The 23,375-nt window shown below is 56.5% G+C and overlaps 1 protein-coding gene across 1 annotated transcript; it reads left to right on the top strand.

The window, feature by feature from the left end:
* Nucleotides 1–1,093: 1,093 nt before the first annotated feature.
* LOC128138503 (adenylate cyclase type 10-like) lies at nt 1,094–21,027 on the top strand. The gene is made up of 23 exons (XM_052779742.1): nt 1,094–1,194; nt 1,714–1,844; nt 2,425–2,549; nt 6,041–6,145; nt 7,267–7,305; nt 7,953–8,096; nt 8,826–9,031; nt 9,469–9,562; nt 9,880–9,968; nt 10,539–10,730; nt 10,845–10,966; nt 11,603–11,679; nt 11,983–12,172; nt 13,084–13,136; nt 14,564–14,716; nt 14,823–14,905; nt 15,064–15,630; nt 16,158–16,244; nt 16,687–16,964; nt 17,583–17,719; nt 18,600–18,716; nt 19,752–20,006; nt 20,705–21,027. Exons 3-23 carry the CDS (start codon nt 2,432–2,434, stop codon nt 21,025–21,027), a joined length of 3,429 nt encoding a protein of 1,142 aa, XP_052635702.1. The 5' UTR covers nt 1,094–1,194; nt 1,714–1,844; nt 2,425–2,431.
* The last annotated feature ends 2,348 nt before the right edge of the window (nt 21,028–23,375 follow it).

The raw sequence follows: 23,375 nt of genomic DNA, 5'->3' as shown, positions 1-23,375 counted from the left end.
CGAGATAAGACATCCTGTAACTCAGAAGTAATTAAAGGATGTGTAGATAGATTTGTGAGAACACAGGAAAACAGACATATGGACTCAAGGACGAGGGAAACTAAGAATGCAAGTAAGAAGATAAGGGGTGGTTTGTTGGCATGAGAACAGCACTTTTGGAGGTCAAAGATTACTTGGCATGAAAGATACAAGAAGAACAAAGGAAAAACAGAAGTTTAATATCAAAATATTGAAAAGGGTAAAGAACGCTTAAGCAAGGAAGAGGATGGTAAGACCCCCGAAGAACACCCGACGACCACCCAAGGCAACAACTGCGACTGCGCCAAGGGCATTTGCATATGTTAATTATTTCTCGGAAATGTAATGAATAAGGTTTCCTGGAAATATGATGAATATTTATATCACACATGTATTTAAACTTCACTAACGAGCTTTACGGTGTGCACGATAGGTGGAGCGATCCCCCGTGTACCCAGCGCTGAAATAAACACGCCTGCTTTAGAACTCACTCTCCGAGTTGTAAAGTTTGTTGCGCGCGCCACTTCCACCTCATCCCAGCTCAGATACCTGCACACTGGCTCAGGGCTGGCGACCCTCGGGGCAGCAGCAGGAGCTGCTCTGACCCTGGTGCTGGGGTTGTTCCTGGGGCTGCGCACTCGGGCCCAGGGCTGGTGAGCTGGGCCACGGCAGGGCCCACGGGTGATGAGGTCTCCAGGTCTCCCCCGGGCCCGTCCACACTGTGAGACCACCTGCCCCTGCCCCTGCAACTGCCCCTGCCACTGGAACTGCCCCTGCCCCTGCCACTGGAACTGGAACTGCCCCTGCCCCTGCCCCTGCCCTGGGCCTGGCCTTGGCCTTGGCCTTGGCCCTGGTCCCCCCCTTGCCCCGGCTGCCCCACCCCGTCTCTCCCCCATTTCTCCTCAGGCCACTCCGCCTCTGCCCCCTCCGGCCCCGCCCCAGGTCGGCAGTGACTGACAGGCCAACACCGGCTCCGCTGATTGGCTCAGCCGTGGCCAATGGCGCAGCTGTTGCCGGGCGGGCGGGGCAGCCCGGGCCTCTCCTCACAGAGCTGCCCTGCGCCAGCTGCCCCCCGCCAGGGCAGCTGCTCCTCAGCCAGCCGGGACACTGGGCCTGCGGAGAGACGGCCTGCAAGAGGGGCCATTTCACCTGGAGCTGTTCTCTCAGCAGCGCAAGGTGTGTGCGCAGGTCTGCCCTCCCTCGGTCTGCTCGTGGGGTCTGGGCCCCCTCAGGGAGGGGACATGAGAGGACAGGAGGGGATCTGCTCTGGATTCGCTCTGGATCGACAAGTCTTCCCCAAAAGGCGGCTCTGTCTGGGCTCCAGCCACAGCCCCGGGCGGGAGGAGCTGCGTGACGGGAGCCGCTGGCCTCGGCCAGGCCGGCACCCGGCAGGAGACAGGGCTCTGGCCCCGGTCACGCCGCCCGTGCTGAGCCCAGCACCCAGGGCCTTCCTCAGGCCTCGCCTTCCCCTGGGGCTGAGGAGGAGAGACACCCTGTCCTGGGGTGGCCCAGGGCATCCTCCTGCGGCCAGAAGGAAGGACGGAGCCCCGTCCCTCTCCCCACAGGGGCTGACCACTGTCCTTCCCTTCTGTGCCTGGGGCTTCAGGGCCAAGCAAATGCTGGGGCACCGAGGGCTCCTGGGGCAGCTTTGGGCATCTCGGAAGCTGAGGCGTGGCTGCCCCTTTGCTTCTGCAGATGCAGTTATCTGCTACCCGCTCCACGATTAGAACTGTTTCTTCGTCATGGCATGTGGACTGGACAGATGCCACGTCCCTGTTAGTCTGGGAGGACTTCAGGGAAACAAGGAGGTTGCAGCATGCACCCAGGTAGGAGGACGGTGGAAAGGAGCCCTGACAAGGTTTTTCTGCTGTTTCAGATCTGAACTCAGACATTTGTGTGCATCCCAGCACCAAAGTCTGCTTTTTTTCCTCCAAGCTGCACAGCTTTTTGCCAGCAAAAGCGAGTCGGCCTGAGCTGGTCTTTGGGATAACTTGGCTCCTTCCATTTTGAATTGCGTGCCCACGCTTTTCCTTTTTTCCACCAATGTCTTCCTTTCAACCCCCTTCCCCCCAGGTTCCCTCCTCTTTCAAAGGTGATTGTGATTTCAGTTTCTAGACAGATCATGGAGCAGGTAGACCCAGGATGTAAGTGTGGACTGGTCTATATCTTCAGAGCTGTAGGCTGAGCTGTTTTACCTTGAAAGGCTAGATAGATATGGGCTATGGGTAGAGTTTCTGTTTGCTAATTATTACTCCTTTTGGGGCCCTGTGACAGTGACAGTAAGTTTGTCTGCCTGCAGATCTGCAGCAGTTAAAACTGACACTGAAAGAGTTTCAATGATGGATGCTGTTCTGTGTGTTTCATTTTGGGTACCCATTTCACTGAGCTAGAATTATTCCTTTGCAGTTAGGTGATGGGGATCTTCTTGCACTGGTCTTTTCTTTCTGGAGCGCATCCTGATATCCTTTGTCATCCAGAGCTTTCCCCTCTGTTGCTAAGAAGAGTGATGGTCGTGATGAGGACTAAATCCGGTGAGTAACGATTTCTTCAAGTCTGATTATGAAGGTGCCAAGCCCTGTTTGGAGAGTCCAAAGGCTTCATTTCAGGCCCAAAGCCTCATTTTTAGCTTCCAAAGCCTCTTTTTTAGGGACAAAATCCTCCTTTTCATGGACCATAGGCTCATTTTTAGGATTCGGTCTGCAATTTTAAGGGCCCAAAGCCTCATTTTGAGCATCCAAAGACCCATTTTTAGGGTGCAAAGCCTTAGGTTTTGGTACCAAAGCATCATTTGAGGGCCCCAAACCTCATTTCAGGGTTCAAAGCCTCATTTTCATTTCTAAAGCACCATTTCTAGGGAGCAAAGTCCCATTCTTAAGGCCTTGACCCTCATTCAGAGAGTCCAAACCCGTCTTTCACAGCTCTGAGCCTCAAATGTAGTGCTCAAAGCCCTGTATTTGGCATCAAAGCTTCATTTCGGGGGGCCACAGAGGAACCAATAGGTTCACCTTGTTGTCAGGGTCCAAAGCGTATTTGTAGCATCTCCCCCATTCTTTGCAGTGACAAAGCCTGCTTTTGAGGGCTGAAATCCTCATTTGGAGGGTCCAAACCTGCCTTTCATTACCCATGGCCTTTTTTTAAGAAGCCACAGTTTCATTTTTAGGATCTTGTGGTGGTGTTTATGTCACTGCCGACAGGGCAGGCCCAGGAGCCTGGCTTGTGCAGATGCTTGTGATGTCACCTGTGGCCAAATTCCTCTGCCGGAGAGGGCAGAGGCTGAGCGGCCTCAGGAGAAACAGGTGAGAGGTGGGCCAGGGGCAGCTGGGGCAAGGGAGGGAGCAGGGCCAGGACCAGGACCAGGGGTGCCACATGCACAGGAGCAGGTATCTCATTTTTATAGAGCAGCATCACTTTTAGGATCCAGCCCGTTGCTTTGAGGGTCCAAGCTGCATCCTGAGTTTCCAAGCCCGCATTTTTAGGCTCCAAACCCCTCTTTTAGGGCCCAAAGCCTCAGTTTTAGAGTCCAAAACTTTGATTCTAGGGTTGAAAAGCTCCTTCTTATGGTCCAAAGCCTCACTTTTTGGGCCCAGGGACTTATTTTTAGGGTTTTAATCTCTCTTCTAGGGTAGTATGCCTCATTTTTAGGTTTCAAACCTTCATTTTTAGGACTGAAAGCCACTTTGTAGAGTTCAAAGCTTCGTTTATAAGGCCCAAATACACATTTTTAAGTCCCAAAGCCTCATTTTGAGTGTCCAAATACTCATTTTAGGGTCCCAACTCTTATTTTTGTTAAGAAATCCTCATTTTGATGGTCCAAAGCTTTATTTAGAAGCTCCAGAGCCTCATTTCGGGGTCCACAACCTTGTCTCTAAACTCAAATTTTGAGGGTCCGAACCTGATTTTCAGGGCCCAATGCCTCATTTTCAAGGTCCAAAGAATCATTTTTACAATCCAGCCCTTTATCGTTAGGGTCCTGAAGCCACATTTCAAGGGTCCAAATACCCATTTTTAAGGTCCAACCCCCCCTTTTACAGTACAACCCCCACTTTTAGAGCCCCAAGCCTCATTTTTAGGGCCCAGACCCTCATATGTAGATTCCAAAGCCTCATTTTGAGGGTCTAATAACTCATTGTTTGCTTCCAGAGGCCCATTTGGAGGGTCTGAATATGCATTTTTAGGATCCCTCATTTTTATGGTTGAAATTTTCAGGGCCCAGAGCTTCATTTTCAGGTCTGAAGAGTATTTTTTAGGAACCAAACCTTAATTTTGAGGCCCAAAGCCTCACAAAAGTGCTCAAACCTGCAACTTTAGGGTACAACCCCTCATTTCTAGCACCCCCAGTATCAGTTGTAAGGTCCAAAACCAATTACAGAGCCCATATTCTCTTTTTCAGGGCCCAAAGACTCAGTTTTAAGCTCCAAACCATCATCTTGGGATCCAAAGCCTCACTTTTAGGGCGCAAACCCACATTTTTATGGCCCAAAGCCTCGCTTTTAGGGATAAAAGCCTCACATTAGGGTCCAAAGTCTATATTTAGACTCCAAAGACTCATTTTGATGGTCCAGAGGCTCTGCTGCAGTTGGCAAAGTCTCCTTTTTAGAGCCCAAAGCAGCCTTTTTAGGCTTTCCAAAACTGCTTTTTCAAGCTCCAAAGCCTTTGGGATCCAGCCAGTTGCTTTGAGGGTCCAAGCTGCATCCTGCGTTTCCAAGCCCGCATTTTTAGGCTCCAAACCCCTCTTTTAGGGCCCAAAGCCTCAGTTTTAGAGTCCAAAACTTCGATTCCAGGGTTGAAAACCTCCTTCTTATGGTCCAAAGCCTCATTTTTAGGGTCCAAGCCTCATTCATCAGTTCCAAGCCCCACTCTTCAGGTGCAAAGACTTTTTGAGGGCCCAGAGCATCATTCTGAAGGCCCAAAGCCTGATTTGGAAGGGCCAAAGGCTCCGTTGTAGAGGCCAAAGCCTTATTTACAGTGTGCGAAGGCTCATTTTCGGGCCCCAACCCTCATTTTTTAGCTTCCAAAGCCTCCTTTTTAGGATCCAGTCTGCAATTTGGAGGGTCCAAATGCTCATCTGGAGGGCCCGAAGCCTCATCTTAGGGGCCAAACTCCTCATTTAGGGTACGAAGCCTCATTTGGAGCCTCCAAAGACCCTTTCTTAGGGTGCAAGGCCTTAGTTAGGTCGCTGCAAATTCAGCAACGGGTCGCTGCGCAAGCCTCCCTTCGGCACTGTCCTCCAAGAAGTGGGGTGGCGCTGGCTGCCTCCGAGTCAGCGGCTCAGCGTCAAGGAGGGAGACTGGACCACGGCGGTAGCTGCTCAGCAGGCGATGACATACAGAGGATGTCGCTGCTAGCTGATTGTGTTGCTTGAGGACAGAGGATGGGTAAGTAAGTGATGACCTACGGAGGAGGTCACTGCCGGGTGATTGTGACCACCACCGTGAGGGCGGAGGGCCAGTTGTCCCGCACAGAGGCCCCGGGCTCACTGTGCAAGTCGCACTGTGTGGTGAGGTCCTCGTCCTCCCAGCTGGGCACGGCCATCTTCTCCTGAGGTACCCCGTGTGCCACAGGGCGCTGATGATGGCTTCTGCCTGGGAGAGGAACCATTACCACTCACAGCTGGAGAAAGCAGCAGCTTTCCTCCCCAGTCTCATTGTTGAGGACTGTCTCAGGAGTGACAATCCCATTCAGACTGTCCACGGAGTGCTGCTCTTTGCGGATATTTCAGGTGGGGGGAGCAGGGAGGAGCAACCACGGACACGAGCCTTTTTGGGACACACTAGGCCCTTTGGAGCCCTGCCCCGGCACCTCAGACAGAGTGGCCATCTTGTCACTGCTGAGGTCTTCTGCTGGGATGCCCAAAGAGAGGGGGACAGGTTATGTTGGGCGGTCAACCGCTGCCACCGCCAGCACTGAGCCAGCGCGTGGGAAGGTGTGACCTACAGGTTCTCGGGCCGGGCAGCATGGAACTGGCTGCCGGGTCCTTTGGCCCACGTGGGCATTTCCTGACTTCTGGGTGTCCCTGTTAGAGGTTTCACTGCTTTGACAGAGAAATTCATCCAGAGGAGCGGCCCAGACAGAGGCACTGATGAGCTGGCGCAAACCCTCAATGACTACCTGTGTGACATTTTGGAGGGTAAGAGCCGTGCCGCGGGACTGTCTGGCAGCGGGCCGTGAGGCTGCTCATGGAGGGTGGAGGTAGACATGCTGGGCAGCCTGGTCCTGTCTCCTTGCAAGGGCTGCAGGAACAGCAAGAGCAGCCAGGGTGTCCTGGTGAATCAAGACCGGCACAGGTCCTTTCTGCTCCCCACTGTGGCCGAGGAGGCACCCGCTTTCTCAGCAGCTTCCTCTGTGCTTCTGGCATGAACACCCGGCTCGGTGATGCATTAGTGCCCAGAGCAGGCTGGGGGCATCCAGCAAGTGCCAGCGTGCGAGTGACCTGAGGATGCTGGCGCTGATATACGTGTGTGTGTCTCTGTGTGTGTGTGTGTCTGTGACACCCTCACGAGCCCCTTTTCACGGGGGACATCTTGACCCTTCTAAGCTGACCGTGAGCACATTGTGGCCACCTCTTTGGCAGCACCTGTAGAGCAAAGCAAGAGAGTCCTCAAAAATGATGAAGGGTCTGGAGCATCTCTCCTATGAGGAAAAGCTGAGAGAGCCGGGACTGTTTAGCCTAGAGAAGAGAAGGCTTGGGGGGTGATCTTAGTAATGTGTCTAAAACCTGAAGGGAGGGTGCAATGAGGACAGAGCCAGGCTCTTTCCAGTGCTGCCCAGTGTGAGGAGCAGAGGCCATGCCCCAGGCATGCACTGAAACACAGGCCGTTCCCTCTGTATGTCAGGAAAGACTTTTTGAGTGTGAGGGTGACTGAGCGCTGGCAGAGGTTGCCCAGGCAGCTTGTGGAGTCTCCCTCCTTAGAGCTATGAAAAAATGATCTAGCCACCGTCCTGGGCAGCTGGCTCTGTGCAGCCCTGCTTGAGCAGCAGGGTTGGACCAGATGGACCCCAGAGGTCCCTTCCAGCCTCCACCTTTCTGAGATCTGGTGGCAGCTCGCAGCCCTGCCTCCCTGCCTGCTGTGCACATACCAGGGCTGTGGCCCCTGTGAGCCTGGGAGGCAGGCCAGAGCGGTGCTTTCCTGAGCTGTGCCCCACGGTGCACCCTCACCTGGGTGCTCCTCTCGGGGTAGAGGGGCTTGCTCTGTGGCTTCTGGAAGAAGGTGCCCACATGGCTCTTCCTTTCCTTCTCTCTGTCTGCAGAGATGCTGATTTTTGGAGGAGACATCTTTAAGTTTGCTGGTATGTACGCAGGACGACGATGCCCACGTGTGCTGACCTGCGGCATTTAAGCGTTGTGGCGGCCGTTTGCTGTGCTCTCCTTCTCAAGAGGCTCTGTGCAGCACCTTGAGCCAGCTTCCTGGCCACTCACGCACCCCCCGTGCAGTGCCCTTTCTCCAGGCTTCGCTTTCTCCCTGGGCCTGCCTGCCTCCGGTTTGGCTTTGGCAAGGGCTGTGGTCTCCCTCATTCTGCCCCTGCTGGTAGGACCCTGGGCTGGGGGTGGGGGCAAGGAAGCACTGAGAGGAGGAGACCCCCTAGAAAGCACAGCCAAAGGTGTGTGTCGGGGTGGTGGTGAGGGGCAGGGAGGCCCTGGTGATGGCGGAGCTCGGGCTGCCAGGCTGCGAGGGGAGGAGGTGGCCCTGGTGTGCTGCAGCTGCAGAGGAGCGCTCGGGGCAGGGGGTGCCACCGCTGCCGGCTGTCGGCCGCTGAGGCTGGCCCGGGAGAGGAGCGGTGTGCCGGTGCCCAGGGTTTGGCCCTCCAGGACGATGCCCTCCCACAGGCCCATCTTCCTCAGCACGTCGGCCAGTTTCTGCTGTCCCTGCCGCTGAGCGTAGGTCGGGGAGAGTCAGGTCTCAGCAGAGCCTTTACCTTTCCCTCACTTTCCCCAGGGGATGCTGTGCTGGTGCTGTGGAGAGCACCACCCCGGGAGCTGGCTAAGACCATCAGCCTGGTGCTGCAATGTAGCCGGCAGATCCAGAGGAAGTATGGGAATCGTGACACGCGCGTGGGTCAGAAGGTCCGACTGAAGATAGGTACGGGCGCTGTGGCACGGGGTGCTTCTCGCTGGCAGGGAATGGGGGGATCCGTACTGGGGCTAGTGCCAAAGGAAAGCATCTCCTGTGAGCATTTAAGGGGCCAGCTGTAGTCTGGGTGGGGATGGGAGACCAGGCCTGCTGGGTTTGCGTGCGTTTGCAACTGCAGAGGAAGCTTAAAGGCAAAGCGGGCGTCAGATCAAGTATGAGGGTCCTTGAATGTCTGATTTAGCACAGATGTCTGTGGGAGGTAGTTATCTTTCCATTTTTTCAGGTGGGGGCAGCTCTGCATCCTTTGCCCTGCTGGATTCTCCCCTGCCTCTCACAAAGAGCAAAGGGGAGCTGCTTTGCACATGGCTCTGGGAAGGGCTTTGGCAGGCTGTCGTGTGTTCTCAAGCAGACAGCTACAACCTGCCTGCATGTTGGTGGAGCAGGCAGTGATCAAGCCCGCCTGGTTTGCTGGGCTTCTGGGCAGGCTGCTGGGCTTCTGGGCAGGCAGCTGGCTAAGACACCCGGCACTCTCAACACACTGTCTATTTCTAGACACCCGTTTCAGGGACCTGTGTCAGTATGCCCCTGAGGAGGATGGAGGATGGAGGATGCCCTCCCCTTCCATAATGCCCTCCCCACTGGGCTTCAGATTAGGTTCTGAACAGCTGAGATGCTGGGGGCTGTAGAGCTCCAAATCTTCCCTGTGTCAGTGCTGCTTCTCCCTCTCTCTCTCACCAGGGATCTCTGCAGGGCCCATGGACCTCCTGCTAGTCGGAGACAGGAGGCGGCAGTACTTCTTGATCTGTGGCCAGGCCCTGGATGAAGTTCGTGAGGCCGAAGAGCTTGCGAACGCAGGTGAAGTAATCCTCTCGGCCACCTCCTGGGAGCTCTGTGAGCAGCACCGGCTCAGGACCAGGCGCCCTGCAGGCAAAAGAGCTGTGAAGGTAGGTGGATGGGATGGCCTGTAGAGCCATTTTGAGGACCCAGACCTGGACATGAAGGAGGGAGGTGTCAGAAGGCTGAGGAGCTGGATGTGGAGAGAGTTGGAGCTGTGGAAGTGGGTAGGCAGCTGAAGCTCTTGTCCTTCCATCTCAGGGGTAACAGTGGGCTGGGCTTGCTTGGTTTGAGGGGTCGGGAGGCACTGGGAGGGTTTTGGCCCCACCAGCAATATCCTCTGTGGGTCATGGCGCTGTGGTTGACAGCTGGGGGATGCTTGGATGATGCCTGCCCAGCTCCGGTGCTTCTGAGGAAGCACTGCTGTCCCATCCAGCCAGGTGGGCTTGTTCTCCCCTTTTCTGGGCAGTGACGGTGGAGGGCGGGCTTTGTCCCCTGGGACTCCTGGGGAGGCCAGTGGCAGTGCCTTCACGCCGTGTGTCTTCAGGTTACAGGCATGGATCGGATGTCTTGGTCAGAATGCCAAGACGCTTTACGCAAGCTTGTGCAACACCCAAGGAGCCGCCGCTTGGAAGGGGAAGGTGAGTGCCAACTTCACCTTGTTCGCAGATTGCCTGGAAAGGTGGGGCCTGGCTGCTTCAGGGGCCAGAGAGGAACCACCCCCGCCCTCTTCCTCCTTTCGGTTAGCACTCATGCTTTTGGCCCTTGTGTGCATCAGCTGGGGCAGTGGCTGCTGCTGCCTTCTCCCTCCAGGGGACAGCACTGCCGTGAGCATCTGGAGGTGGCAACATGAGCAAACGCAGAAGACTCTTTCTCCCCCGTTTCCAGTGCCAGCCCCTGCTTTCCAACACCTCGTAGTCCCATCCTCCCAGCAACCACCTGCTTTTTCTCTCCTCAGGTGCCATGAGGCCCGCTCTTCCCCTGCCCAGCGGTCCTAATGCGCACGACATGCTTAGCAAGTACATATCAGAAGCTGCTCTCAGGAAGGTACGTCCAGGCCACCACTGCTGGGGGCTGCATTTTTGGAGGGCAGAAGAAGTGGTGCATTGCAGAGATGGAGTTCTCACGAGAACAGACAAACAGAAGAAAACGCACCCTGAGAAGACAACGCGGGGAAACTGAGCCAGGGGGCACTGGTGCTGCACCATTGCGTGTGTTGTTCTCAGAGAGATATGGGTGGTGGGAGGCAGACTTCTGTCTGTCTGTCTTTTCTGTGGGTATGGTTCTGGATGTGCTGCGGTCGTGACAATGGGATAAAGGGGAGGTTGCACTGAAGTCCCCAGAGCATCCCTGCGGGTCGCCCCTCATGTCCATACTTGTCCCAGGATGGGGTGTTACCGGAGCAACTTTCTCTCCTTTGTCATTTGCGTTAACGATTCGGTATCTGCCTGCCACAGGCTGGGCAGCCTGCCCGCCATTTGCACCGAGAGGAGGATTTAGCCCTTCCTCGGGTAGTACCTGCTATTGCCAGTATGCCTGCTCTCCCTCGGTATCTGGTATGGGGAGTAAGCCCCCGGGAGAGCAGGCTGGTGAAGCCATCGTGCTCTTGTCTTCCAGCTTGATGACAGAGTGCCGCTGGAACTCTTCTCTGAGCTACGGCCAGTCACCAGCCTCTTCGTCCAACTGCAGTTGACTGCAGGTATCAACACAGTGGCCATCCACACCGCCGTCCACGATGCCAGCAGGATGATGCTGGAAATCCTCTGTCCTCACAAAGGCGAAATCAACAAAATCGTCCTGTTTGATAAAGTAAGTGTGTGGGAGCAATCGCTTCCCCCCACCCTGAGAGGGTGGGCGGTGAGCAAGAGGGAGAGGCTCCCTCTTAGGCACTGTAGCAAGATGTGCTGCATCTGTCCTTGGCAGGGCTGCGTGTTCCTCTGTGTGTTTGGCCTCGGCGGAGAAAAGCTGCCCTACGAGAGCATTCACGCCTTGCAGAGTGCTAGTCAGATCTTCAATTCCTGCTCCATGATGCTCATGGAAACAGAGTGAGCGTGTGGTGGGGGTGCATGCTGCCTGCGATGGTGCAAGGGGGCTTCCCAGAAAGAGACGTGTCTTCTAGCTTGCTCTGCCTCGTCCCTGGCAGGAAGGAGGCCAGTGCCCTGGGAGGTGGCAGGCGAGCCCCGGACTTAGCCCTTGGCAGCCAGGCGGAGTCCCTCCAAGCACACCCTGCTAGCCACCGTGCTGGAACGAGCCCTTGCAAGGGCGAGAGGCTCCTTGGTGCCAGAGGCAGGCCCTTCTGGGCGACTGGCCCACGAACGGGATGGGGTCCAGCCGCCTGATCTCAGGTTGCTGCCATCGCAGGCAGTGACATCATGGGTGCCTTCTTCCCTCCCTCTTTGCTCACGAGAGGGCTGTGGCCTTCTGCAGGTTGCAGCTCAGGGAATGTGGCCTCAGGGGAAGCGTCCAAAACTTCCCACGTGCCTTCTACCCCGTCCTTTGTCCCTTGCAACGTGGGTATGTTGCGCCCCTGAGCTCTCCACGTCCCCAAGACCCACGCTGGCCAGACAGGATGGCGGGTGGCCCAGGCTAGCGCCGAGGGGAGGTGCGGGAAGGGATGAATCTGGGCGGGCAGGACTGCGCCTGGGGCGCTGCTGAAGCTGCGCTGTTTCCCTGTGTGCCAGGGCGGTATCTGTTGCAGTTACCAGTGGGACGGTGTTCTGCGGAGTCACCGGCCACCCTCTGAGGCATGAATACACAGGTAGGAGGCGTGCGTCTGAGGCGCGGGAGGCTGGCATGGGCCTGCTTAAGCATAGGACTCTGGAAGAGGAAGGCGGGCTGGGAGAGGGCTTTCCCAGCAGCCGGTCAGGAGCGGCCCAGGCAGTGCGGGTCCTGGCCCATGGCAGGAGAATGGGCTCTGTGGCCGTTTGTTCCCCTGGGTTCTGCTGATTCCGCTGTGGGGTTGGCCTGTGCTGGAGGTGAGGCAGCCATTGGCCTGGAAGGGCGCCACGGGGCTGGTCGCACGGAGATGTCAACGCACGCGCGCTCTCTCTCTCTCTGGCAGTCATTGGCCAGAAGGTGAATTTGGCAGCCCGGATGATGGTGCACTACCCTGGGCTGGTGTCCTGTGATGCAGTGACCTACGCCTCCTCTCGGCTGCCCCCTTACTACTTCAAGGAGCTGCCGGAGAGAAAGATGAAAGGCCTCAGTCATCCTGGCACTGTCTATCAATATGTGGGGATCACCAAGAAGAGGTGAGTGACCTCTGAGAGGGCTGGATGAGGGGATTGTGGCATCAAGGGTGCAGCCTTGGCCAGCAAAGAGGAATTAGGCAGAGAGAGACCAAGCTGGTCTCCCTTGCCTGTGGCTGAGACGGTGAGAAGCCCTGGCGCGGGAGGCTTTTTGCCTCTCTCCCCTGCTGTCTCCTGCTGCTAAGAGAGCGGGAGCGAAGCCACAGGGATGGGGAAGGTTTGCCTGTCTTGGCAGACACAACCTGGCCTTGCAGGCTCTGTCCAAATGGCTTTCAACTGTGCTTGCTCCACCACGTGCCCTGGTAATGCTGACCCAAGGAGGTTTTTGTCCCGGCTGCTTCCGAGCAGGAAGCTTTGGGCCAGCCTGGTTCCCATGGGGAAATGTGGACCATGGGGACACTCTTCCTCATGTCTTCCTGCTGAAATGTCAGCTCTTCCTCTGGGCCAGGATTTGACCTTCTCTTTGGATGACGGTTTGAATGTTAACATTGCCATCTCTTGGAAACTACAGGAGGACTTGAGCCAAAGGTGCTAAGGTGCTTGGCATCCCAACCCATTCAGTGACACAAGTCCTCCTTTCCAAGACACTTGTTTCTCTTTGCCAGCGTGTGCTAGCCAACAGCACGCCCTGGCTCCTTTCACATGTCTCCGATGTCTCTTGGTTTGGCCTCTGGTGGTGGACTCTTGATACGTTCTCCTGTCCTGCCATGGCCGTTGGGCTTCTTTATGCTTGAAGCTGTCCTAGCGTGCAGCTTGAACTATGGGTGGGGGTGCATACAGGGGAAAACATGCTGCTCGCAAGAAAAGCAGGTGCACGAGGAGCACATCCTGCCCCTCTACGCCAGGCTGCTTCTCTGTGTCCCCTGGCTTCTCACCAGCTAATTGACTTGTGTTTTCTTTTCCCCTGCTTCTAGCATATTTGGCATGGGTCTTGCCAAGAAGAGGTCAGAGTACGCCCCCTTACTGGGTAGGTGGAGAATGCCTTGCTCTTCTGAAGCCCAGTTTCTTCCCCTCAGTAACTTCTAGTGCCATGCTGGGAAGGGAGAAGCTTTTGCCGGGGATGGTGTTGCCTGCAGCGGCCCTAAGGAAGTGCGGCCTCTCTTGGCCCCTACTTGGTTGATCTCTTTGGGGTGGAAAGCAGGGTGAGGCGCCTGGTGCTGCCTTGCCGTGCTCCAGACCTGGTACGAAGGTACCTTTCAGCTACGGAGCTGCTCACACCTGGGGGCTATGTCTTTGGGATCAGGAAAGAGATTGCCTTCTGCCAGACTGACGGAGAGTTCCGGTGGTGGGTTCTCCCCCTTGTACTCCTCAGAGATCCTTTCTTGGCATCATCTGGGTGTAGACATGGAAACGTCAGGACACACGGGGTGCCTTTAATCACGCGGTGTCTTGCTGGAGGTTTTGGGCCCTGTTACAGGTTAACCCCGGGAGGCAGCTCAGCCCCACAGAGCCACGCGCTGCCCCCAGTGGGATGGGGAAGAGAATCAGAAGGGTAAAAGTGAGAACAGTGCTGGGCTGAGACACACACAGCTTAATAGGTAAAGCAAAAGCTGTGCAAGCATGCAAGGTCGAATCAGGCATTCGTTCCCTGCTTCCCATTGGCAGGCAGGTGTCTAGCCATTTCCAGGAAAGCGGGGCTGCATCATGCGTAACGGTGACTTGGGAAGACAAACGCCGTAACTCCAAACGTCCCCCCTTCCTCCCTCTTTCCCCTAGCTCTTCTTGCCAAGCACCGCATCATATGGTATGGAATAGGGCTTTGGGCAGTTGGGGTCAGCTGTCGTGGCTGTGCCCCCTCCCAGCTTCTTGTGTGCCCCAGCCTGCTCGCTGGCGGGGTGGCATCAGAAATGGTAAAGGCCTTGACGCTGTGCAAGCACTCTTCAGCAATAACCGAAACAGCGTTGTGTTAGCAACACCCGTGTCTGGTCACAAATCCAAACCATAGCACTGTAGGAGCTATCACTGAAGAAAATTCACTCTAGCCCAGCCAAAAGACACTGAAGATGCTGCCTCGGCTACCAGGAAGTGCCCTGTGGCTCATGCTACAGCAAGGAGATGCTGCAGCAACTCGCATCATCTCTTCCAGTCTTGTGCTGGATCACTGCGGGGAGTTGCATGGGGCCAGCTGAACCTCTGTGCCTGTGGGAGGGCAGAGGGTGGTGGGACGGGGAAGAAGGCATAGGAGCTGCGCTGTGGGGCAGGCGGGCCCCCTCCCGCTCTGAGGAAGGCAGAGGTAAAAAAGCTGGGATGAGAGGGCAGGAAGGAGGTCTGGCTGTAGGCAGGCTGGTGGAAGTGGTGGCGGGACAGGGAACTGCAGTGGAGGGTGCCAGCCAAAGTGACATCTCTCTGCTTTTCAGCACACCCAGCAGCTGGTTTTCTTGTTTGTCTTCACAGGTCGGGAGAAGGAGATTGACCTCTTTGGCAGCTGCTTGAAAGCCTACGAGGACTTAGGACAAAGGCACATCCTGGCATTTGAGGGACGATGGGCTCCGGAAAGAGCCACTTACTTACCGAACTGGCCTATTTCGGCCAGGCTGCTGGCCACAGGTACAGGTTTTTGACCTCTAGCTTTGGGACGCTGCCCCTGCCCATCACCTGGCAGCCATAGAACATTCCGTCCCCTCTGCCGGTGCGCCTGGCCCTTGGACTGCAGCCTCTCGAGAAAGCCTCCTGGAGACACTCCCTAGGAGCACCTGCATGCTCTGCTCCCGCCTCTACATCTCTGGGGAGCTGGAGGTGGCTTCTTGAGCCATGCCCTTTCCTCCTTCACTTCTGGGCCAGGCACAGAGAGAAAGAAAGAGCCCAAGCCCAATGCTTTTCATCTGACTCCAGACCCAACAGACAGCAGGGTGGCCTGTCTCGGAAGCCCTGCTTGCCCTCTGCCTGTTTCCCAGAAGGAGCACTGGGGCAGAAAAGCCTTCCTGTGGTCTGGGAAGCAGGCTGCTAAGGCCTGCAGCCCAAAGGCAAAGCCGCCACTTGCTCCATCCTTGCCCCTTAGCCCCATGAGTTCCTCTGCAGGGGGACGTAGCGAGACCTGGGCCGGCGCTGGGGAGACACAAGAGTCTGGACCCGGCTCTCCCGGTGGCTTGGCAGCAACTGCCCCTCTGTGCCCTTTCTCGTATGAGGAGCGAAAAGCTTGGCCTCCTCTGGGAAGCACTTTGAGACGAGTGGCTGACAAGCCCCCCCCCCCCAAGGGCATCTGCACCCCTTTTGTCTTAGAAGGCTTGGGCTGTTGGGGATCTCAGTCCCCTTTGCTTTTGCACGGCAGGGTAGTTGCCATGGAACTGCTAGAGGTCAACATGAAGCAGTCCTTCTGTGCCATCCGTACGCTGATGGCCAGGGCCCTGGGCCTCCAGGACTGTGAACAGTGCGGTGCCAGGCAGCACACGCTGCAGACAGAGCTCCGAGGGACAATTGAAGAGAGCAGCTTTTGCCTCCTCAATGACATTTTCCTTGTCGAGGTGAGAGCAAGAGGCCTCTCTGGCCCTGGAGAAGGCCTTCTCGTGAGCTTTTCTGGGTCTGATGTTGTGGGGGCGCACTTCTGGGAGTGCCTTAGCTCAGGGGTGGGAATCGTGGGGGTCATAGCACAGGTTTCCCATTCCTGGGCCCTGGGGGGCTCCCTTTCTGGGGTGAGTTCATGTCCCACGCTGCGTCTGGCGGTGCCCGGTGCCCTGTTCAGCACCTTGGAAGTGGCATTGGAGAGAGGCTGGTGCTGGGCGAGTGGTCTGCTCCAGCCAGCCCAAGCGTCCTACAGGCAGAGAACCAGCTCTTCAGCCCACCCCCAAGCCCCAGCTCTGCCAGCGATCCTCAGCAGAGGGCCTCTGCTTTAGGCTCCAGGTGAAGTCCCCACTGTGGCTCCTTGCACCTGTGCTGGGGAGAGGTAAGGTGCTGAGGCCAGCAGAGGCAGTTTGCTCTGCGGTCTTGCTTGGTGGGTTCGTGTGCCTAGCCCCAGAGCGATGCTCCTCCCTGACTCTGCTTTTCTGGCCAGTTTCCCGTTTCGGACAAGGTTCGCGAGATGCGTGGAATTGAAAGAAAAAAGGAGTTGCACTCGACTTGGGCAAAAGTGCTAGAGAAGGTGAGCATTTCTCCTTCCTTTCTTCCTCCTGGGTCAGAGAAGGAAAACAAGCCTGCTGGCTGCGGGCTCTGCACCACAGCAGTGTGAGCGGGTGGGAGGACCACACGCCCGGGCCATCGCCCTTCAGGGCCTGAGGAACGCCCCCCCCCCCCCCGCAGCCCCACAAACACACCCCATAACTTTCCTCTTGTCAAGTGTACCCTGGAGAAGGAGCAATGGCTTCTGCATTCCCTTGCCCAAGCTGCCTCCTTCTGCAGGTCAGGTGGTGTTAGGTGTGACCTTAAAATCTCAAAGAAATTAAGAGTCAGTAAGCTTCTGAGCAGGGAAGTGGCTGGGGAGAGACTTCTGAGCATCCTCTCAAGAGACAGAGGCTCAATCTCCTCCCCTGCAAGATGCTTGGGATTCCACTGGATTGCCCTCAGAACATCCTGCTTTTTTTCAGACCATTGGAGGAGAATTTGGCATATTCGTCATTGACAATGCCCATTTCATCGACCCTGCCTCCTGGAGTATCATGTCACCCCTGCTCCGAAATGTCTCCTACTTCATGGTCATGAGCTTAGCGCCGGGCTACGCAAGAACAGAGGGCTTTTGCAAAGCTGCAGCAGACAACACAACGTCCCAGAAAATCACCTATCTTCGTCTGGATGAGCTGAAACCTTCAGCTGTGGTGCAGACAGTCTGCCAGAACCTTAGAGTGGACAGCACAGATCTAGCGAGGTAAGTTCGAGGCGGGGGAGCTCTTCCTGAGGGCTTGAACCTATGCAGACCACGGACGGGAATCAGCCCCCAGGAAAGGGAGCGCAGGGCCACTAGAAGCATCACCGACTCTAGGGAGTACTCTAGGAGCTGGGTTGCTCGTTATGCCTTGTCCTGGCAGGCGTGAGCTGAGAGTGGGCCACTGCCGAGACACAGAGCGTGGGAGGTGTCAGCCCTTCGCGGCTGCACAGAGAGGAAGGGAGGAGGAGTCCTGAGCCCAGGCGTGGCTGGGCTGTGAAAAGGCCTTGGTCTAGGTGGCCAGGCTGTGGGGGAGATGCCCTGGGGCAGAGGCCTGCCCTGCTGCCAGAGAGGATCTAGGCTCCTGAGGAGAGGAAAGGCAGGGCTCGCTGCTCTGCACTTTGGCCGTTGTCCACGATTCTTTTCCCATGGACTTCAGCGAAGGCTGGAGCTTCAGGGGGGCCCAAAAGCCTAAGCCAGCAGAGGACTGTCCCATTCAAAGGCGAGGTGCAGCTGTGACAAAGATGCTGGCTACCCTGTATTGCCCAAGTGACTTGCCGCTGAACCGTGTTTCACCTTACTCCCCTTGTGGTGGTCACTGCCGTGTCTGCTCCTGTCCAGGTTCCTGATCCAAAGAAGCTCGGGGATCCCGTATTACTGCAAGGAGCTGCTGGGCTGCCTTCTTTGCAACGACATGCTCTTGCTCCGCACCCGGAGGCGGGCTGAAAAAGCAGAGGACAACTGGGAGAGCCTGATCAGTAAGCACCTTTGCTGCTGACTAGCGAGTTGCTGTGGCGCATTCTCCGCAGCACAGTCTTGCCCCATCATTCCCCCGCGGGTCTGGGCAGAGTCAGATCTTGCAGCGGTGCAGAACGTGGTCTGGCGGAGGCGTGGGCTCCTGCGTGCCTTGCTGTTGGGACAGCCAAAGCAGGGGCTAGCGAGTTCTGGTGGCTTGGAGGGGCCTAAATTCTTGGGGCGGGGGTTGGGGGGCTAAAACAACAGGGGAAATGGTTCCAGAGCACATGTGTTTCTGGTGTTTCTTAGGCGTTCTAATGGGCATGGAATTTACCCTGGCCCAACACCAGCTCACTTGAGAACAAACCCCAGCTTGAGGCGAGGGACGGGCCCGGGAAACTTGAATTCAAAACCATAAATCCCCACAAGGGTGCTGGTAATGGAAGAAAACGGTGGCAATGCCACCGAGCGCCCCATGCCAGCCGGAGTGCTGTGGCCTTGGGAACAGCCAGGGCTGATGCTGCATTTTGCATGATCCCTGGCAGTTTCCCTGGCTGTGGAGGTAGCCCTGTCGAAGGCAGCAATGCTGCTGCTTTCTGTCGCGGGGCATTCAGTTGCCCCCTAGGCACTCCAGAAGCTTTGACTGAGGGGCTGTTTGGGAAAGCTGGTCTGAAGGCAGAACACCTGTCTGTCCCGGGAGGGCTATGCAAAGAAATGCTTGCAGTGGGAACTGTTTTGCTGTGCTTAATGACCACGTTCAGCACATGCAGGTCCCTGCGCTTGCACTGGACCATGTCAAGTGGGACTTGTCCCCTCTCAGGCGAATTTTGAAACATTTGCAAGCCGCAAGTTACTTTGCACATTGCCTTATTCGTGTTCTCTTGCTCCACCCAGCTTCTGCAGTTGAGGCTTCACCCCTCGCAGCAACCTCGAGCTCCAGCGCGGGGAATGATGGCAGGGTCTGCATCATCAGGCCAGACGTGAACCCGGAGAACACGGTGCTGCCCACCACCTTGAAAGGTGAGGGACCGAGAGCCGCTCTGCCGGCTCACGGCTGTGCTGGGGCCCCTTGGCGGGGCATTGGCTAGAGGGAGGCTGGGCGTTTGTGTGCTGCAGAGTCACCCTCTCAGCTTGGGGGCTCTGCTGGGAAGGTGGCTCCAGTGCAACCAGAAACAGGCCTGGGGTTGCGGGCAGCCATTTTCCCCTCCTGGGCGTGGACCAGCTGTGAGCCTGCTGGCTGCTTTCCAGCAGCAGGTAGGAGAGAAAAGGCTATTGGTGCAACACTAGGACGGCTCCCTTTTCTCACAGAAACAAATGCTTTGCTGGGAAAAGTCTTTGACTTGCCGCTGACTCAGCTGTGATCGCGGCTTTGCCCTCGCTATTCTCTTCTTAAGCTCCCCAGCTAACGGTGGTCTCAAGGCACTTAATCCAAACCAAATCCATTGGTTTTTTTCTGTGGATTGGCACGGAAATCCCTCCATAGCCAGGGGAGCTGGATGGGGGAGCTGTCAACGACTGTCCCTCCTCTCTAGCCGTAGCCATTTGTATGACCCTTGAAGAAACGTCATGCTAAAGCGTTCCTGCTATTAAGTTGTTTTGTCCCGTCCCGTCCTGTCCCCCAAAACAACGAAAACCAAACGAAAGGCATAGTATTGTCTGGCCAAGTTAAGAGAGCCACTGTGGGGAGTTCTGAGTCCACCTCTGCGGTGGGGAAGGTTCTCTGTTTTCTGTGCGCGCTGTTGGGCAAAAGCCTACTCCAGATGTGGTAGGGCGCATCATGGATGCATGTACCTGCTGGATCCTGCCCTCCTCACCCCAGGTGGGCGAGTGTTTGTTTGAGCGTCTCGCTCTTCCCCAGGCCTTGTGGCCTGCGATTCCAACAGGTGCGGAGCCATTTTGAAGACGCCTGCCCTGGGTTGCAATTGCCCAGCAGGTGCGGTGCCGAGGAGAAGAGGCCAAAGTCGACCCCGTTTCATGTGTTGAGACTTTCCAGCCTCTCCAGCCTCAGCATGGGAAACAGGCAAGAGAGAAAGAGGTGTTGCTTCTTTTTGACAGAGATTGCGCTGGCCCAGCTGGACCGGATAAAGCCACTGAAGCAGACGGTTTTGAAGTTTGCAGCTGTCATCGGGCCAGTGTTTACCACCCAGCTGCTGTCGCACATCCTTCCTGATGGCATGAGGCACAAGATGAATTGCTTGTTGGACATGCTGGTGAGCGACAACATCCTTAAGTGGCTGAAAACCACAGAGGTGCCAGAAGATGTCCGAGATCCTACCAAGAGGCCAGGCACCTCTCGGCAGGCAGGGAGTGGTAAGTGGTAGCAGTAAAGAGGCCAAGGGAGCTCCCAGCTGTGTCCTGGTGGGGCTCCCCAGGGCATGGTGCACTTCCCCCCTCTGCCCCAGTAATGGCTGGGTGGAGCTCAGGCAGGCATGGCGGTTCGGGATGGCTTGTTCAAAGATCTTACAAGTCAATCTCAAAGAACACTAGCTTTGCGCTGGAGGGAAGTTCCCACCAGCCGTCCCAAGTGCCTCTGCTCCTCTGCCTTCAAGTGCTGCTCGTAGCGCAGGCACGGGAGGGCATCTGGAATCACCGATATCCTCTCCCAGTTGCCTGCGGCATCCAGATCAAAGATGCCCTCCAAAGTGCCCCAGGCCCTTTGAGAGGCTTTTGTTCAGCTTTGATTCCCCTGTGGTGCAGCAGGGGAAGCTCAGGAGGCTGGGGACTGCCTTGCCAAGAGCGGAGAGAAAGCACTGGCCGGGGCTTGCTTCGGCTGGCGGCAACATCCCCAGCTCCTGTCTGGAGCACAGCTGAGCACTGTGTCCCCAGGGCTGTGCTAGCATCAGCAAGGCAAGGCGGGCCCTTTCGCCTTGTCCTGCAAGGCTCGGTGTGCAGTAGCACCGGTTTGCTGCTAAGGATGCTCACCAAGGCACGACTTTCATGCCCCCGGCTGGGACGGCCCTGAGCCCTGGCCCCAGCTCAGGCTGATGCAAAGGCCCTTTGCCCTGCAGGTGTGGAGAGACCCTCTCCGAGCAAGAAGACCACGGAGCGGCAGTCTGGCGTGCTGGTCTTCTGTGTCCCACTGCCACGGGAGGCTGCCTACGAGCTGTGGCCCGAGAGACAGCGGGTCGCCTTGCACCGCAAGTGCGCCGCCTTCCTGGAGCGGCACGCGCACAAATGCAAGAGCTGCGGCCAAGGGGACTTTGTTGCCTTCCACCGCTTCACCGTCACCAGAACCTGGGAGGGAGGGAGCAGTCAGGGCCCTGCTGAGCAGGGTGACCCTCACAGCTGGGAGGCCTTGGTGCTCGCAGGAGAACAGCTGACCATTTGCTAGCCTCAGCATCCTGTTGCTGTGGGGAGTACGTGCTGAAGGCCCTGAAGAAATCACCATATCCGCCTGAAGCTAGCAGTCTCTGTGGGAATGGCTGAACTCTTCGGAAAAACTGCGTACTCCTCCCTCGAAAAAGGAACTGCAAGGGACTGGAAAAAGGAACTGAAAGGAACTGCAAGGGATTGATAATCAGCGCTTGAAACTGGGACTTGTCATCATCGTCTGTCTGCTGCAACCTGGAACTTGGACCCCCATCACCTGCACCAAGATCGAGTCAACGGGACGTTGCTGGCTTCGTGGTGGTGGTAACTAGTCTTGCTGCATCTCTCCTGTCTTCTTGCTTAGGCCTGCCACTTTTTTCTTTCTTCTTCCCCCTGTCCTGTCGCTATTATCAGTTGTTATAGGAAATAAAACTTGTAAGGTTGTACGGCATCTGACCTCGTTTGTGTCTTAATCTCGCTCTTGGGATCGTTTAAGAACCCTCCCCGATATTGGATCGGGACAGCGCCGTGGCAGTCTTGGGCTCCGTGCTGTTTGGGATGATACTGTGTTGTGTGATCTGTCTGTGGAGGAAGAGACAACGGTGAGTTGTTGGGAGGTTTTTTTGCCAAACTTCTGTATTAGATGGCTGCTATTAGCCATGAAACATTTAGAGGTAGGGTATTCTGGAGTGCCGAGTCAGTTACCAGCCAAACTCTACTGAGATTTCTGCTGTAAGATGTTTTAACTGGCCTCTCAATTCATGGGCACTCTTTTGTGAAACCCCTTCCTCCTGTGGCAAGTGTTAGTTAAAAGTGACCCTGCCTCGACAAGAGCAGACCCAGCAACAGACGGAGGCAGATATGGCCATAAAAAGTGAGAACTGCAATCGTGACATCTGCCTGCCAGTGAACCTCCCAGCAGAAATCACCCTGTTAGGTGATGCCGTAAATCCCAGAGGTTCACCTTGGCCAGGGTGTCCCAGCAGCTCAGACCGTGGTGAGGAACCTTCCCAGCTCTCGCCCTTGCTTTGGAGAAAGAGAGTCAGTCTGTCCCATCTGCACCCCAACACTGCCACTGTTCTCAGCATAGATGTGAGAGGGGTTGTCTGTGCATGGGTACATTATCTCTTTGGATACATATTCTGAAGAGAGGATGGAGAGCACCAGAACAGAGAGCCAAGACTGTCACCTTGTCTGGTCAGGGACGGGCAGGGGAGCCGAGTGCTGGTCTCTGCCAGGCACGCTGAGAAAGGCGAACAGGAGGCTCTCTTGGCCCTGCAGTGCTGTGCCCAGCTTTGTTCCCATCAGCCTGCTGGTGTCAGGGCTCCTTCCCAGCATGTGCAGAGCAGGCAGGTCAGGATGGTCAGAGCCGAGAGCAGATGAGCCATGGGCAGGCAAGCAGAGCCCCAACCGAGGGCCCCCCCCCCCGAGGGCACCCCGTTTTCTGCACAGAGCTCTCTGTACCCACAGCTCCCACATGCAGATGGGTGCCCGCACCCCATGGTGCACCCAGCGCTGCCCCACACCCACCTGGCACTGTAGCTGCAGCGGGGCCTCAGCAGCCTCCTCTCTCCACAGGTGCATCTCCACAGTTCAGGGAGCCCGGCCCAACACCAGCAGCTGCCCCTTGTGCCCAGACAGCAGTCCTGCACACCGCAGCACTTCTGAGAGCTGGACCTGATGCCACGGAGCACTGGGGGACAGGCCCCCACCAGCCCAGCCAGCTGCCCGCCCTGCCCGCCCCCACCCCAGCCCCCATGGCTGTTGTGGGACTGGCCCAGTGCCCCCCCACTTCCCAAGCCCATGGCCCTGCAGTGTCAGCAAGCAGGGAGCTGGGCATGGGACCTGCTGACCATAAAAATGAGGGTTTGGACCATAAAAAGGAGGCTTTCAACCCTAGAATCCAAGCTCTGCACTCTAAAAATAAGGCTTTGGACAATAAAAATGAGGTTTTGAGCTCCAAAAGAGGGGTCTGGATCACAAAACTGAGGCTTTGGAGCCCAAAATGAGGGCTTGGCCATGACACAAGAAATAATACATTGGAAAATAAAAATGAGGCTTTGGACACTATAAATGTCGCTTTGAAGCCTAAAAAGAAGCTTTCTGCCCTAAAAAAAGAGGGTTTAGACCCTAAAAATGAAACTATGGGCCCTAAAAAATGGCAGGGATCCCCTAGGCACCCCCTCCCTTATCTTAACAGGCAGCAGCGGAGGCCGTCTGGATGGAGGCCATCTGCGCTCGCTGCCGGCGGCAGCCCAGGCTCTGGAGGTAGAGCCCCTTGGTGTCTGGAGCAGGGGAAGCAGGGACATTGTCATTGTCTGCGGGACAAAGTGCCACCAGCCCCCGCTCCCTTGGCAATGGCGGGGACTC

This window comes from Harpia harpyja, unplaced genomic scaffold (genome assembly GCF_026419915.1).
Source record: "Harpia harpyja isolate bHarHar1 unplaced genomic scaffold, bHarHar1 primary haplotype scaffold_52, whole genome shotgun sequence".
NCBI lineage: Eukaryota > Metazoa > Chordata > Aves > Accipitriformes > Accipitridae > Harpia > Harpia harpyja.
This window is presented reverse-complemented; position numbering and strand designations above follow the sequence as displayed.

What these genes read in the sequence shown, in the direction of transcription:
- LOC128138503 (XM_052779742.1), top strand. Translation starts at nt 2,432, where the DNA reads ATGGGGATCTTCTTGCACTGGTCTTTTCTTTCTGGAGCGCATCCTGAT. An exon ending in ATGATGCTCATGGAAACAGA is followed by an intron (nt 10,967 to 11,602) that starts GTGAGCGTGTGG and finishes CCTGTGTGCCAG; the next exon opens with GGCGGTATCTGTTGCAGTTA. An exon ending in TCTGAGGCATGAATACACAG is followed by an intron (nt 11,680 to 11,982) that starts GTAGGAGGCGTG and finishes TCTCTCTGGCAG; the next exon opens with TCATTGGCCAGAAGGTGAAT.